The sequence below is a fragment of the Accipiter gentilis genome, chromosome 2 (genome assembly GCF_929443795.1).
Source record: "Accipiter gentilis chromosome 2, bAccGen1.1, whole genome shotgun sequence".
Lineage (NCBI taxonomy): Eukaryota > Metazoa > Chordata > Aves > Accipitriformes > Accipitridae > Astur > Astur gentilis.
Genome location: NC_064881.1, coordinates 3707737 through 3723826, shown reverse-complemented (window position 1 = coordinate 3723826; position 16090 = coordinate 3707737). Strand labels below are relative to the sequence as shown.

At 39.3% G+C, this 16090-nt stretch overlaps 1 protein-coding gene across 1 annotated transcript in view; it reads right to left on the bottom strand.

The window, feature by feature from the left end:
* The window catches only part of LAMA3 (laminin subunit alpha 3), a 121199-nt gene that overhangs the window by 62442 nt on the left and 42667 nt on the right, over positions 1-16090 (bottom strand). The window contains exons 16-27 of the mRNA XM_049827320.1: positions 14693-14830; positions 14125-14171; positions 13098-13197; positions 11830-11882; positions 11333-11438; positions 9585-9684; positions 8964-9120; positions 5540-5672; positions 4102-4244; positions 2695-2795; positions 2420-2573; positions 878-1038 (exon numbers count right to left, since the gene is read on the bottom strand). Coding sequence (XP_049683277.1) covers positions 878-1038; positions 2420-2573; positions 2695-2795; positions 4102-4244; positions 5540-5672; positions 8964-9120; positions 9585-9684; positions 11333-11438; positions 11830-11882; positions 13098-13197; positions 14125-14171; positions 14693-14830 — 1393 coding nt within the window. The remainder of the gene's footprint in view (positions 1-877; positions 1039-2419; positions 2574-2694; positions 2796-4101; positions 4245-5539; positions 5673-8963; positions 9121-9584; positions 9685-11332; positions 11439-11829; positions 11883-13097; positions 13198-14124; positions 14172-14692; positions 14831-16090) is intronic.

Below are 16090 nucleotides of genomic sequence, written 5' to 3'. Positions count from 1 at the left end.
AAGTGTTACACAACAGGCTAAAATAAGAGCTTTCCCCAGCAATAACCTGACAAGGTCACTGCTCCACGCAGCTCTGCTCTGTATCAGAAACATGCTGATGAAAATGATTTTTCTTACTGGGCAATTTCATCCTGCATATTGCTAAGGCTCCAATCTGCCAAACTCTTGGCTCACAGGAAAAAGGGATGCATGTCTGCAGTCCCCTGGCACTGGGTAGGCTCTGCCAGGGGCACAAACATCTGCAGGATCACAACCCTTACTTGAGTCATAAGCTGAAATGCTCAAGTGTTAAAGACAATCTCACTCAGGACAGACAAAATCTCTTGTGCAGAAACATCTGCAGTTACCACAGTAGTCAAGAAGGATAAAGAAGCATCCGGCTGAAGATGTTGCCTACAGCCTAATAGCCAGAGGATGGCTACACTCAGAATTTCAGAGACCTTTATGCTTCTGCTTCAGCAGATCTTATTGGAAACAGTGGGAATGCTGTGTAAAACTGGCTGCTACATTTTTTACAGTCAAAGCCCTTGAACATGGTTTTAACTAAATAAAAATAGTGCAGGCTTCTACAGCCAACAGTGATGCTCTTCCACCGGACTTGGAGATTAATATAGTTTATAAGGATTTTTGAATGTATATAAAAAAATTAACACTTTGTATAGGAAAACAGTTCACTGAAGCAGTAGCAGTATTTAATGAGCTGATTGCACAGCGAGAATTAAAAATCTGTACAATACCCACAGAAGCATGTACTTGCTTTTAAATCATGCTGAAATTCAAACAATCTACATAGCAAAATGGATTCTAATATATAAAAAGTATAATTATATCCCAAATGCTTATTTAATCACGTAGTGATTACTTCAGAAATTCTTACCTGTATTTACAACTATATATTCTCACTCTGCCTTCAGTGACAGGTCCAGGGCTATGTATTATTACCTCGGCAGTGTGTAACCGATCCTCTTCATTGGCATATTCAAAAACCAGAACATAGCGACCAACTTGAGGAACATTTATGGTCATCTGTAAATTGACCTAGGTCAAGATCATTGAAAAAGAAAAAAGCCGTTAGATTTGTCACTCTCTTTCTTGCAGGAAGCTCCCTTTTCCTGCCCTTTAAGCCAACCGGTCAGCATTAGTCCAGGGCCAATCCTGTAATGTCTCAGCAAAAGACATCCAGCAGAATGGAAGCAATGCCTGTAAATATCACTGTGTCCACTAATAAGAGTCAACCAGGTTCAAGAAGCAGCTGCCATTATAACAGTTCTAAGCAGACTGTAAAATAAGCCTAGAAATGAGTATATTATTAACTCTCTTCTTCCTGGTAGAACATACCAGTGAGGAAATTTTAATAATACTAAAAAATTGTCACTGTCATCTGTAAGCTATCTTTAATAACATATACAAATGGAGTCTACTTTTCCACTAAAAAAATATTTCCAGGACCACAATTCCTACTACAGCAGTGCTGTATATTGATTCCCTACAAAGAGTGAAAGCATCTTCTCCAGCAAACAGTCAATGCTGCTTCCTGAAGCATCAAGTTTTTCTTTTAGTTTATCTGCACAAATTGGTTAACAATATTTGATGCAAAATACTTCAAAGTAGTTGTATGGAAAGTGCTGTGGTTACAGAGGTTTTTGCTACAGTTGGCTATATAATTATTTTCAAATTTAAACTCTTCTTTTCTCAATATTTCCTTAGGCTGTGAACACTTGAACCCGTAAATAATTGTGTCAACAGCCCTCTTGACTTCACTGCAATTATTCATACCAGTAAAGTTTTGCACATGCATCAGTGATGAAGCACCAGGGCCTGTGGCATGTAAGTATTCTTGTTGCACTTGGTATTTTTAAAAGCAATATCCAAGCACAGTAACAGATGGCATAATCGTTTTTCATGTAATTATCATGTACTTGATAACATACCTTATTTTTACCAAACACTTCTAGTATAGCTTTTCATAAAACATATGTTTCTCTTTCAATGCACCTACAGCAGTGGTATAATTGCTTCAGCTTGTTTTTAGCAAAGCAAATATTTTACCTAAGTTTAGCTATTTAAGAAAAAAGATTAGAGTGATGCATGTACACCATTTCTGCTGACAAACCATTATGCCATTTCTGCTGCAATTAAACAGTATGCTGAACAAGCCAGTATGCCTAAAGCAAAGGAATTTTTATTTAATAAAATACTTTTATCAGAGTGAAATATCCACTCTAGTCACAGCTATAAATCTGCCTACACTGATCTGTTTACACAGTTCTGTAGAGAATGCAGAGCTTGGTACAGAGTCTGTTTTAGGGATGCATTACAGATCTGCAAATCCTAAGCTGTAAATCTGCAAGCATTATAGTCCAGTAGGTTTATAGTCAACAGTGCAGATGGGACTGCAATTAGCAGGCAGGAATCTGACCTCTCTTCCACTGATATGGGTCATCACTGGTTGATCGGGAGTTGGCTGTCGCACAGATAGTCGTCTGTATTCTCCCCCACGTCTGAAGTACACTGCCTCTGAACCAAGGACACAGGAAAATCTGCCCAATGGCAAATGCTGATAGAGCAAGCAGCTTACACCAAAAAAAAAACCAACCAACAAACAAAACACAGGATTATTATTGGTTTCACGTGCAGCAGGATAATAATAAAATAATCCAAGGCACTGGTTTATTCTGTAGCATATATACTGACTGCTCTGTTGAAGCACGTCCTGAATAGGTGCAAGGCTCTGTAACTTGTAACTGCAAGATGGATGCTTCATAGTAATCACTAGGTAACAGCACCAAATAATCCTAAGAACAAAGAATACAACAAAAGACCATGCAGAAAATTACAAAAGGAACATCTCTAGACTTTCACAATGTAGCAATGAACAAAACCAATCACATAAATAATTTTTACAGAGGATATCTGCAAGATGTCGACTTTTTTGTTGTTACATGGGCCAATAACATCAGAATATGTCTCCCTAACTCTACTTACATCTTCCTAGAAACGGGATCAAGGCAGCTGCCCTGCAGGCAGGGAAGCTCTGAAGCCACTCTCCCATCGCGTGTTGTACAAGACAGGGCTCATAAAGGAGCACACACCCCCGCCCCCCGGCTTGGTAACAGAGAGCCAGCTGGGTGCAGTTTTCACCCAGAAGCGCAATCCACATGCACACAACTCAACTGTGCGTGACTCCACAAGGGATATTCATGTATCCCAAGTGACTTCATAAAAATATTCCATGTAATCTCTTAAACTGTGCTTCAAAAGATGGTCTATTTTTTCTCTGCCTTCCCTACTTGCTGGGCTAAGATCATTAATAAATTCCTTTTCAAAGGTATTAGTAAAAAAAACAGGCACAATAAGTACTGTCACTTTCAGCAAGAAATATGTTTGCAAGCTCTTTAGTAACATTTTAAGTGGTATTCCATAAATTTAACAGAGCCCCAGGCTTAACGACTAAAGACACTGTCTACTTGTTAACCCTATACAATATACATGTGAATTTCAGTATGCTGTCTTTGTGATCATACATGTTTAAGGTTTTTCATAAACAATCACCTCAAACAATTTTTCTTTTTATAGCAATTTCTCAGAACTGCTGTCAGAAAATTTTTCAGTTTTTCAGTGAGTGAAAGGACAGTAATGATGGGAGGATAAAAACATTTAGAAAATGACCTGCTAATCATGTAGCCCATCTTATAATACTTTTCTAAAGAATCTTTGTCAAGAAACTAAGGCCTTGATCATCTGTGGCAGAACCAAGCTTTAGATATGACATCTGATACGTAAGAATGATGACTTTCTGTGGGAATTTATGCTCAACCAATTGTGCTGTATGTTATTATTACTTTATCCTTTGAAATTACAGATTCCGGATAGACTTAAAGTCTGTAAGCACAAGGAAAATTAGAGCAGGTGAAAGTCAGAGAAGAAAAAAAAAAGAAAGAAGAGGCAGAACTGAAAATTTTCATAATGATATTCTGCTGCTGTACTGTTTTCACTAGTGCTGAATTTCAATTGCTTGCAGGGTTCTTCCCGGCAAATAACTCCAGAGCAATGCTATCATGACAGCCCTCAAGCACTTGTTTTCCTCAATTGTTTTCTTACCAAGAGGACTTCCTCTGCCATTATACTGACAGTCCATGTGCCTGGAACCAGTGAGAAAGGCTCTGTGGAGCTTTTTCCTGGGATTGTGACAAAAGCTGGCTCCTTGCTGGGTGGGAAGACAAACTCTTTGCTCTGAGCAGCCCCTGCCAGCAAAAAAAAGGGGGAAAAAAAAAAAAGAAAAAAAAAAAGTGAAAAATAAGGGACTTTGTAAGACGTCTCTACTCGCTTAGTGTGCTGGACTGATGATTTCATCCATTAAACTTGGTCTAACAGGAGCTGATCAATGATTTTCTGTCAATATGTATTAACAGTGCATTCAAACACACACAGTAAGCTACAGAGCTATGCAGTGGTTGTTGTCTTCATTCTTATTAGTCTTGAGCAAATTGGTTCAGAAAAGCAGAGCTCTGCCCCTGTAATGGCCAGTTTTGCAATATTCTGAAATGCTCACTTCTCCACTTTCCCCTTCCATTATTTTCTGTACAACCTGTCTCTGCACCGACTCACAGTATGTTCAGCTGACAAGGCCTGTTCTCATGCGACTTCCAGCCAAATATTTCAGACACCGGAGGTTTTTAGTAGCATCTAAAATGTTTAGTTACAAATAGTAACTGAAGGTAACTTCTGGGCAGAGATTATGTACAACAGAAATGTAGCTGCAGTATGTTTTATCAAAAAGAAGTCATGAGGATCAATTGTTATGAATATTAAAGGTTTCCTCTTTGAAGCCCGCGGAAACAGACAAAAGCTGGTTCCCTGCGTCCCAGGCAATATCAGCCAGACGTGACCATGAACTGCTGCCACTCTGCTGAGGGGTATCTGTGAAGTTTTCAGTTTTGTCTCCTCCGAATTACCAAAAGCATTTATGACTAAACTCCATTAGCTCCCATCGGTATGCTGAGGTTAGGCATAATAAGAGATAATTCCGCACATAGGATTGGTATGCCTCTACCATTCAAAGGATATGGAGTATTTATCTTTTATCAGGGCAAAAAGGCATCACATGCTGTTGAGGTCTGTACTGAGCACTAACTTGGTAGATTGGATTTATCATTAAATGAATATTATTCATGGAATGAAGGCAGAAGCCACCTTTAAACTGAAATATCAAAGGCAACTAAACCAAAATAAGTGCTGTTATCCCTTCTTTAAAAGCTTCATAAAACACACAGTTCAGAGCCAGCAAGTACAGAACTGAAAGTACTGTTTGGCAAACATTTGGAAAAACAAATGTTGATTACTACTGTAAGCAGGGGTTTCATGCAAAAACAGCCACATCAATTACACAGCAAAATATATTAGGAAAAGCACAAAAGAACTGACACTGTTAAAAGTGATGCATTGTAAGCGACATTACAAATTTGACTTAGGTGCACCTTGAAAAGGCTCCTCTGATCTAATGTTCACCTGATCTGTTGTGCCGTTGAGTTGCACCTACCTGTTTCAGGCCGAGACTGACAAGCAGATATGCGACCAGATAATGTTTCACCTCCAGGGTTAATATACCTCAGGATAATGCGAAATAAGTAGAGGTTTGATTTTTCCACATTCAAAGTTATCCTCACTTCATTCTGAAAAATGGAAGTTAATAAACAAAAACAGCCATAAAGTGCTGAATAGAGGAACAGTTAGAAGCCATGCAAGCACCATACTAAAGTCCTACAAGAAAAACGCACATGCAGACAAGTATATACTGGAACGGCAATGCTGGTGTATGACAGAGGAAGACAGGCAAGCCTAGTGAGAAAATTAATTCACTTACAAGTATAATTAGTGCCAAAATGTTTCCCCTCAGCAACTGAGATCTTCCCTTTAGAGCTTTTTGAGCCCATGCTGACATAGCGGAGGACTAGGTGGAAGAGCTTAGGGGAAGCCACAGTGATAGGCACAACCACCTCTGGCTGGGAAAAATAAAAAGAAAGGGAAAAAGGAGGAAAGGAAAGTATATTATTTGTTACTAGCACCCAGAGAAAGAAAAACCATTTGGCAAAGACAAACTCCATAACAGAAAAGAAAGGCTCGGGCAGCTTACAAAAGCATATAGAACAAAACCTCCTGTGAAATAAAACTCTTGTTGAATAACAGCTTATCCAGAAAGACACAGAATGGCTGAATTAACGTGTGTGTTGATATTGCACCTTGATGTATGGACAGTATTTTACTGTTATTCTCCCCTCCCACGCCATAAGGGAGGTGTATGGTATTGAGGGCTGTCTGTATTCCTGGCTTGCCAAGGAACAGGCCAGAGTCACTGATCCCAGTCTGAGGTCACACGCAACGCTCCACAGCATGCAGATGTCTCGGACCATGGCTGCAACAACTTCTATTCCTCCACCAGATCCCTCGGTTTCTTAAAATGCAATACCATGCATAACTCTCTTTGCCCTGGGCCTGAACGGACACCTCTGGAGCCACGCAGTTCTCGAGCCCGCAGGAGGCTGCATTCATACAACCCCCATTATTTAGTCTGCAGAGCAACAGAATTGACAGAGACATGTTCAAAGGTTGGTGGTGGATTAGGAAAAAATAGGATTGGTGCAACCTCAAGGGTTTGGCTTCCTTCTTCCCATCCAAAATCCTAAAGCCCCCCTCATAATCCAACTCCCACCAGTTCACCCGTCACAATCCACTCACTGTCCCTTTCCAAGATGCTTGCGGTACGGTGACCTCCCTACCACTGCGGTCCATTCTGCTTCCCCAAATGCACACAGGTTTTTTCTCTGTTCCATACATTTGAGAACGGACCACAAAGCCTCATTTTCTCTTACTCCTAAAAGCTACAATAAATGCAAGACTGCCAGCTCCCATATGCTGCTCTGAATGTATATTCCTCAATTCTGTCACCATCATCCCAGAGACCTCCACCTTCTCAACAGAAATGCAAAGCAGAAAGCAAAGGCAGACATATGACAGACGGCAGGGCTGAGAGATCTACAGAGACTAGATAGCTAAAATCTAGATGGTTGCAGAAGGGCAGTGGACCGGAATGGAAAATACAGACAAGTAGGGGAAGGATTTACAAGTATTGTTTTAAATGGAGAAGGACAGCTTCTGAAGGATACTACATGGATAAGAAAGGCATTGAGGGAACAGTTGAAAAATAGATACAAACAAAAAAGAGAAGGCAAAAGAAATAAAGAAACATGCTTCAGGAGATTTACCAAAATGGTTTCTAAGCTTTTATGGAAAATCTAGAAGACACAGTGAAGGGAGAGAAAGAAGAGATATGTGAGGAATGAGGAAGAAAGAGATGTCAGTCCCTGGCTTTAAGCAAAGGCAGGGAGTGGGGAGAAATTATTCTTTGAGCTCTGTCACAAACCTAGACAACTCTGGCCAGTGCTTTAAAATCTGAGCCCGACTGTCAGCTTCTCAGTCAATAATGAGACACCCATGTCAGCAGCATGACAGGGCACCAGTGACCACACACAGTTTATTTATTTCACATCAAAAAATTTTAATTGTTTTGAAATAGTTTCTGTTCACAAAAAGATGTTACATTAGCCTTTTGTGTGGTAGACATGGTAACACTACTTGTTTTCTACAAAATAAATGTCAGGAGGATTATTTCAGGGTCCTGCAAGACACAGAAACGCTATGTCAAAATTAGGAAAGTTCCTTGAAATGAAGAACGTGAGACTGTCTCAGTTATGCAAGGATCTAACTAAGGAGGGCCTGGAGCTGGCAATTACTTACATGAGTGAAAAGCTTTATCCAGGTAAAAAAAAAAATGCACACTTTTAGCAAGATTAGAGACTAATCCCTTTCACTACCTCTTTACAAAATGCTACTGGATATGAAATGCAAAAAGCAGCTGAATTAGAAAGCAGAAGTTAAGAAATCACAGCTACTGGAGAGTTGCCTTCATTTGTGAATGTGGAGTAGTTCTGAAGATCCAACAAATATGAGCTCTGGGATAAAAAAAACCCAAAAGAACAAAGAGGAAAGAGTGAAAAATGAAGAACAGAAAGGAAATCACTATGCTTGTGCAATGGTTATATGCTTATGTCTCAGACTATAGAGATCCATTAGTCCTTGGACAACTTACAGAGGCTGGACACAACTATACCATAGTACTACTTTTAAGAAGAGTGAGAAAAAACCATTTATTGCTCAAATCTACTGTTTTAAAATCCTGGTTCATATGCTAGCAGTTCAGCCCAAAGTCAGATAGGTCCCTTCTCACACAGTTACATTATGGTGACTTTCTTCCTGTGATTTACTTATTCCCTCTGCAGTTGTTTAGTTTATTTGTAGACTGTCATGAGACTAAAATATATGTTGCCAATATGCTCCTGCTAACAGCTTTTTTTACTGAATCACACACTTTCCTGTTTGCTGTAATGTGAAGGTATCATTCCTAATAAAAGTTGATGCCTTTCTCTTCTTTGCCCAATGTAAGCTGCAGGTGTAAGCAGATGTCAGTGACAGCACTGTGATGGTACATGAAGATCTTATGGACACAGACTGCCATGGAATTGTGTAATTCAAATTATTTAGCCAAGCATCAGTCTTCTGCTGTTTCTGCTGCCCTTAGCATGACAAGAATTTCTGCACTTAGTATTATAGACTTTGAAGCTATTAGTTCTTTTCTTTACACCTATCGCAAAATGTGTACTTCTCACAAAAATCCTCAAAGAACATTTCTGAAGAACACATATTTGCACAAGTAATGACTAACTTATGATACTACCAACGCTCACTAATCCAAACAGCGATACAGTGCCAAAGGGTTCAGATTAGTGAGATCCTGTCCTTTTTTCTGGTTTCTCCATGACCTTGCACACAAATAGCAGTACTATAGAGACATACATACCATACACCTATATTTTCACCCCAAAGCCTTGAGCGAAATACTAGCTTACTTGTATAGAGGACATCTGGGCATATCCTCTCCAACTGAAGCTAGGGAATTCCTGAGGATCATAGCCAAAACGAATTTCCCTTCCCTTGACAGTAGTACCATCTTCAATCTCAAACTTCATGTGGTGCAGATCAGGGAAAAAATAGTTTTTTTCAGGCCTTTCAAGGAGGAGAAAAAACAACAAAGAATTACCAGTCGCTGTATGGTCTCCATCTAAGAGCATAAAGCAGTGGGAGGGAGGTGACTTTCTGGTGACTGAGGAATCCTGACAGCAGCTAATAAATTCAAGACAGCTGATATTATGGATTGAATGAGAATTCTCTTTCCAGAAGCTTTTACAGCTTACATACATTTTCTTATATAACTGGCGATAGATATATAGATACATATGCAATAGTACTGCAAAACAGGTATTGGTTATTTAAGGAAACAAGTTAAAAGATCTTATTAAAATAACAGAAGAAAACTGCCCAGCAAAATTAATATCAATAACTAATACAATTTATCAGCTTATTTATCAACAAATCCAGAACATCACGTGAAAGGATAGCAAGGGACTTGTGGGCAGTTTCAAAAGAACTGTGCTGAAGCATGAGCTATGGGGAGCTACAGCCAGACTCACTCCCGACAGTCCGTCCCCACGACGTGCGCCCTGCACTGGCAGCCACCCGAAGGCTCGGCACATGACGGGCTGAGGGATCCTCCAACGTCACACCGGCAGCCTGTCACGCAAAGAGCAGAAGCCAAATATCTCATCAGAAAAAAAAGTGATAAAAGTTATCAGCAAACACACCACGCTTCCGCTAATTAAACACTGTTAATGACTGGTTTCCTCCTTCCGGAGTCCTTCAGACTCCCCTCCTCTCAGACTCTTTCAAACACATGCTAACACACATGCATAAGCTGCAATTATTTCTGGCTTCCCATGTTTGTAGTTGTTTTCTTTATTTCTCCTTGGAATGTGACAAAAGCCACTTTTTTTAAAAAAATCACAAGTAACAAGCCATGCCACATTACTAAATGCAGGACTACAGTTTTGCAGAACAGCCATTCAAACGTTTTGCTAATAAGTCAGAATTTCTAGAGCAATATCTCGATGAATAATTATTAAAACCCACAACAAGAACATATGTGTTCATATAAAAGCACATGCGTATTTTTAACCAATACTGGACAACAATTTTCGACAGGAGACAGGACTTGTGGCACAAGCTAAAGGACACCTCTAGTAATGAGGTATAATACATCGTACTATGGAACAAGTATGTCTAGGCTAAAAATTTCAAGCTGAATTAAAAGATTGTAAGTTCCTAAACATGTATTTACATCGTAGTGTAAAAGCATCCTGTTTTCTCAGACATGTTAAGCTCCTGTAATCTCACTGAAGTCAAGGATAATTAAAGTTATTTGGCACTTTTGTGAAACCAGATCCTTTTCACTAGCTCCTTGGTTTGCACATTAGGCATGAAAGCTTGGTTTGATACAGTAGCCATTACTTTTAACTTTGCACATATTAAATGATTGTTAGAAGTACTTCAGTGCTTTAAAAATAAATCTCTTGCATCAACCATGGACAGGTGTAAGGCACACTGAAGTCAGTGAAAGTGCTTTCAATAATTTTAACAAACCTAAAGCTACAGTGGGGGGACAAAGAGGGGAGGGAACTGTTGAAGTAGCCCTACATCACTCAAAACACATGGCAGAGCAAGTATCCTTCAGAAGACGGACCACTTTCTCCACATCACAGCTACATCTGACTCTCTTCAAAACACATTGAACCCTGGGCTAAAGCAATACATGAATATACCTGCGAAAAAAAAAAAAAAAATCAAGCTAGTATTTTTTGTAACATTTTAAGTTTTTATTGCAGCAGCAGACCTTAGAAAACTGCTACGCAGAACAGCCAGCTACCGCTCCTACAGGAAACGTTTGCAGGAACATCAAACATCCCTGGCCCCACAACTGGGGAGGAGGAGTGAGAGGAGGAATGAGTCTCAGTTATCTTATTTGGTAACAGCTTCAGCAGCACCTCATGGGACCTCACTGCAGGGATTTGACAGAGAAGCCTCAGGCAAGTGGGGAAAGCGAGGCGAAGGACAATGAACTCAAAGAGTAACACCTTTCCTCACGTCAGCGGGCCACAAAATGGCTGGGAACCACAGCGGTAACATCTGCCTTGTTCCTTCTCCCTTTGGAAGGCAAAGGAGGAATTACACAGGTTACGAACGATTACAAGCAGTAGTGCAAAACCCTGTGCATGCGAGTTATTCAACAAATACAGCCACATTTTAAAAGTACAACCTAGGGAATTCTAAAGACGTTTGTGCTAACTGCAAATGTGCTACTAGGTATGTCCTTTATTCATTTTACCTTGGCAGCCAAAATAATTCTTGTTTTCAAGAGCATAATAACCAGCTTCACAAGTGTCACAGGAATCTCCACAAACATTAGATTTGCAGTAACAATGCCCGTTTTCCTGTGAAGAAAACAATTTCATCAAAAATGTTTCACCACCTTTTCCAGAACTTTAATCTTTCAATACTTGGAATTCCCTCTAATTCTAAAGAGGAAAAGCATTCTAACCTCAACAAAAAATATTATCAGGACATAACTTCTGTCATTTATTGTCTTCAATGAACAGACTAGAAAATACATAAACTCAAGATGATGAAAAATTCTCAGATCTTTTATACATCCCTAGGGTGTATAAAACTTCTGTATAAAACTGCTTCTTTGCTGTATAAAACCAGCCACTTTATGTGCAAAAGCAATAATCAGTACTAAGATTTCTACCTTACCAAATGTTACAACAATTTATCTTTACAAAAATCTGTTTCATTAATGTATTTATTTTAATTTCACTTTACCTGCTGACATTCTCCGACTCCACTTAGAGTTCCAGTCACATCACACTGGCATGCTGCACAGATGAAAAAAAGACAGTTTGCATTTTGTCTTTTCAAGATACTCTACAGGAAAAAAACCCCCACCACCCTGAATCTGCAATTTTGAATCATAGTGCCACAAGGTGGATTTTACTCTGCAAGGTTCAAGAATAGCAGACAGATACTAGCACAACTTGAGAAGGAAAAGTAAAGGAGAAAGAGTAAGGACTTCTGTGTATGTGTGATTTACTGGTGTGTTTTGAAGTGTTCTAACTTGTGTTTAACACAGACAGTCTTGAGTTTGGCTTTACAATTATTTTCTTTCTTAGAAACATTCAGACAACTGATTCAAAACTGTGTCTTGCAGCCTGACTGGCACCTTCTATTCTGCCGTGCTACTTCGGGACCAGTTCAACTCTCCATATGAAGTATAAATGAAGCAAATATGCAGGAAGGAGCTATGCTGACCTAGAGGTTTGGTGAAAACCAGTATTGACTCTGTGACTGAAGGCAGAGAAGATGAATTACATGAAAGGTGCAGTCATTAATCTTTTAGGAGATGTTTAGACTGTATAGTATTTAGAGATTTAGAGTCAAAGATGTAATGATCTACGTATCAGCTCTAAGGCTACTCATTTTTTCTAGGTAGCTGTTGTGGTGGAACCTGTTGGAAAGGACATAGCTGAGGAGAAAAATACCTTTAAAGTTTTTTTATCTTTATCCTTTATTAAAAAGGATACTATCTGTCTGAAAAACACACACTCGCTGTTAGCAAACACTGAAAATTGCAAACAGATTGGTATTATATGGACATAAACTATAACAGATTTGTCACACCCTGAAGCCACAAGAAGGCTTTTCACTCCTCTACAAAATAGGAGATGATAATAAATGAAAAAGCACCTTTTTCTCAAAACAATGAGCCAAATTCTGGTTTCAGTGTTAAGGGCAGAAAACTCACCCCACTCCAGCAAAATTGCCATAGGGCCACATGAAGTACACACCATTGTAATTCAGACCACACCTTGGTCCAGCACTAGCAAGCACTCATGAAATCATGGTCTAATTTCTAAAAGTAACTGCTGGTATCATGTGTAATTTGGTGTTACAATTAAGTAGCATTAAGAACGTGCTGTTAACAAGAGTTGTGAAAGTCACTGAGCACTGAAGATGGCAACAGTGAACAAAGATGACTTTCAAGAGAATTTAACACATTCTGTAAGCCTAAGAAATATGTCATGAAGGCGTACCTGTACATCCTTCAGGGTTTTCTTTGGCCAGCTTCCAGTACAATGGTTTGCATTTACTACAGGTAGGACCTTCAACGTGCTGAAGACATTGACAATAGCCCTGATGACAGAAAAGAGTTAATATGGGTTCATCTGTTTCATAAAAAACATACTGCTCTTCAGTACTAAGAAAAAACTAATACTATTAACAGCTCAGGCAGGTTACTGACTTTTACAGAAGCATAGAAACTGAGGCTGATTCAGACTTCTTAGATTTTTCTGTCTCGTACTATCAGCACAGGATTTTTCCACCCTGCGTATTTTTTCCATACCTAGTTTATTCTAAATGTCCCAATGGATGTACTTTCCAATTCTTTTATAGCCTTATTAGAACTGCTCTAAAGTATTAACTGTTTTGCAAAAAGTTTAAAAAACAAATTTCCTTTAAAATAATCATTAATTTTCATACTTACTCTTTCCTTTACTGGTGGAAGACACACATAGCTGTATACATGAGCCTAAATAGATACCTCTTCCATCTGTCAGACTTAGCCTCTACGTCTTCTTTGCTACACATTTAGCAATGACTGTGATTTCTGATAATATGCTACTACTAATAACCATCACTGTATTAATAACAATAATAGTGGAATAGCAACAGTTACAAAGAGATAATAATTTTTTCAAGAATAATTTGATGCTGAAATGGCCTGTTGCGACCCAGAACCAGAAAGTCTTTGAGACTTGCATAGGCTTATATGCATATCTGCATGTATATATTAGTGTTCCAGCACACCAAGAAGACATAAACAGTATGCATAGTCTATATATAAAAGATAAAAAAAACCCCACCCTCAACAGCTAATTGCACTGGTATGATCAAATAACAAAACACAAAGTTTATTTCCACTCTTACTCTGCAAATAAGCTTGTGCAATTCTTTCAGTCTAAGAGCAGGCTTCAGGACTTGAGCAATGAAGTGAATGTGTTCAGCAAAGGCACAGGAATTATTAACACGTACCGTTAGCTGCAGCAGTAGAATACTTACGGAATGAGAACCAACACTACCTGAAGGGTCACATTCACTGTTGACACCTTTATGAAATTAAAAAAAAAAACACACTGAAAGATCTTTTGAAAACAGAGCTGCGGAATGTAGTAGTACAGAAATACAATGCAGCGGGTATGAGTATGAAAGGGCTATTTAATACGGTTACCATGGAGGGACTCAAACACTTTAAACTTCAAGACCAGCAGAAGATTTTAATAGTGATTTTCCAATGTGTGTTTAGCCCGGTTTAGACTATGCAAAGGTTTGGTACACAAAGTAGTCACTTGGAAAACTATAGCACTAACCTACAGAACTGAGAGATGTTTTCTTAAAGTTGCTGTGCCATCATCTAAAAAAGTTTTTAATCTTATAGTTCACTTCATGAAATAACATACAGAATGACAAATAAGCTCATCTAATATGTGCTCCTGGTGTGTCCCTCCCTCCCCATGCTTCAGGGGGTTTCTATAAAAGTTTGCACACAGCAGAGTGCCCTGGAGTACCCTGCAATAGAAACGGGGGCGATCCAAATCAGGATGGAGGATTTTTCCCTCAGAAACATTACCTTTGCAGTTGGGGAAACTGTCAGCTGCAGAAAGGCATCTGTCGCACTGTCGCCCCGTGATGCCCATTTGACACTCGCACTGCCCCGACGTGGGATCACACGTGCCGTGCTGGGAACCGTTGGGAGAGCAGCGGCAAGCTACGTTAACGACAAACATAGACAGTGGTGGGAGGGTTCACCCTGTAGGTACCAAGCAACAACCTTCCAAAACTTTAGTACTGTAGAGGTTTTGAATACTATTTGTCTAGAGTGTCCTTCACTTTTCTTTCCAATAAATAGCTCACAAGGTCCTCCTATAACTCGCAGGGTCCTCACCCCTGCTTGGAACCTATGAGTTTCAGGTGACCTGTACCATCTTGACATTGTTTTCTTTGTTCTTGACAGAAACAGGTAGGATTATCTGGAATTGCAATAAATCCCTCTTCCTCAGCTTCTTTGTCCCATCCTAAAAGCAGGCTTGGTTTTGGCTTTCTGCTTTCTTGATCTTCCCAAGGTAACAAAAAGCACAGGGCAAATTCTGTAATTAGACCTGCACTTAAAAATACAATGGCAAAATACAGAATATAAAATTGTATGCCCATCACACCTTTAGATGTGAGGGCAAAGGAAGCCAGAAGCAAGCTTTGAAATACACCATGCAACAGTCTTACTGCTTCAGATTCCTGTGTAAGGTCTCAGTTGTGCAATGATCTACATGCACAGGGTCAATAAGAATAATGCCACAAAAAAGCCAATGCTGCTGCAGCCCAGGGCACTAATCTTTGCTCAGATAGAGTCTAAAGGTGAAATGGTTAATGAAAATTATTTTAGTAAAGTAGTAGCCAGTCTCCTAAAGAAGGAGAACAAACTTGTCAGATTATTTTTTGCTATGGTTGTAGTGATTAGTAATGGCAGAATTCTGAGGATACATTCCTTCTTTAGCACTAATAATCTTTTGATTTCTTGGAAAGAGCAGTCCTGTTCATGATGACCAAGTAGCTTGCTGATTTTAGTGATAGAGAGCAGGTTTCCCTCTGCTTGATATGAAAAACCTACACACGTTCTAAGCCTAATCAACTGATCCACATGGGCAGGAAAAATTGTTGATATGACGAAGATTTGCAGTCAAGCCCTTCTAGACTAGGATTTATGCTGTAACCTTGGCACATGTCAAGAGCACACACTAATGCACTTACTTAAAAGTTTACAGGACAGTGTATCAAATATTAGAAGCCCAAACCAGTTGAAACATAGCTTATTGTTCTGTAAGTTGAGTGAGCCAGAACACAAAGGTAAATTCCCATTGCACAGCCTAAGCTTTAGATTCCATATTTTAAAAGAGAGATACAAGTGCACCAAGGCCAAACATTGCCATGCTCACATTAATCCAACTAGCACAGGAACAGCGGTGATGTGCCA